At 34.4% G+C, this 337-nt stretch overlaps 2 protein-coding genes across 3 annotated transcripts in view; both read right to left on the reverse strand.

The window, feature by feature from the left end:
• LOC119589379 overlaps positions 1-337 on the reverse strand; it is a 46966-nt gene that overhangs the window by 29882 nt on the left and 16747 nt on the right. The window lies entirely within an intron of this gene.
• The window catches only part of LOC119589198, a 1783-nt gene continuing 1522 nt past the window's right edge, over positions 77-337 (reverse strand). For both annotated transcript variants that reach the window (XM_037937797.1, XM_037937796.1), the window contains one exon: positions 77-324. In XM_037937797.1, the coding sequence (XP_037793725.1) occupies positions 279-324 (46 nt within the window). In that variant the 3' untranslated portion in view covers positions 77-278. The remainder of the gene's footprint in view (positions 325-337) is intronic.

Consider the following 337-nt stretch of genomic DNA (forward strand, 5'->3'; position numbering starts at 1 on the left):
TATGTAATTGCCATGTAAACTACTATTTCATGTTATATATGATGTCCACGCATCTTGCAAAGGGATACAAACACCATTTTTGCCAATAATTTTATTTCTCTGTACTTACTAAAAACAAACAATATTGTCTACATGAAATTATAAATTATTGTTTTGCCAATTGTGTCTTACTTAAGCTAATGTAAAGAATTCTGAATGTTCTTAGAAATATCCCGAATGAAATCAGAGGAACCAAATGGTGGTCAGGTCGTTCAGTCATCACGTCTTCAGAGGAATCCTTAATTCTCAATGCTGTTACTCTCGGAGCTGTGGAAGCTATCGCTTCTGGAGTTCAAGT

Source organism: Penaeus monodon, chromosome 25 (assembly GCF_015228065.2).
Source record: "Penaeus monodon isolate SGIC_2016 chromosome 25, NSTDA_Pmon_1, whole genome shotgun sequence".
In the NCBI taxonomy this organism is placed as follows: domain Eukaryota; kingdom Metazoa; phylum Arthropoda; class Malacostraca; order Decapoda; family Penaeidae; genus Penaeus; species Penaeus monodon.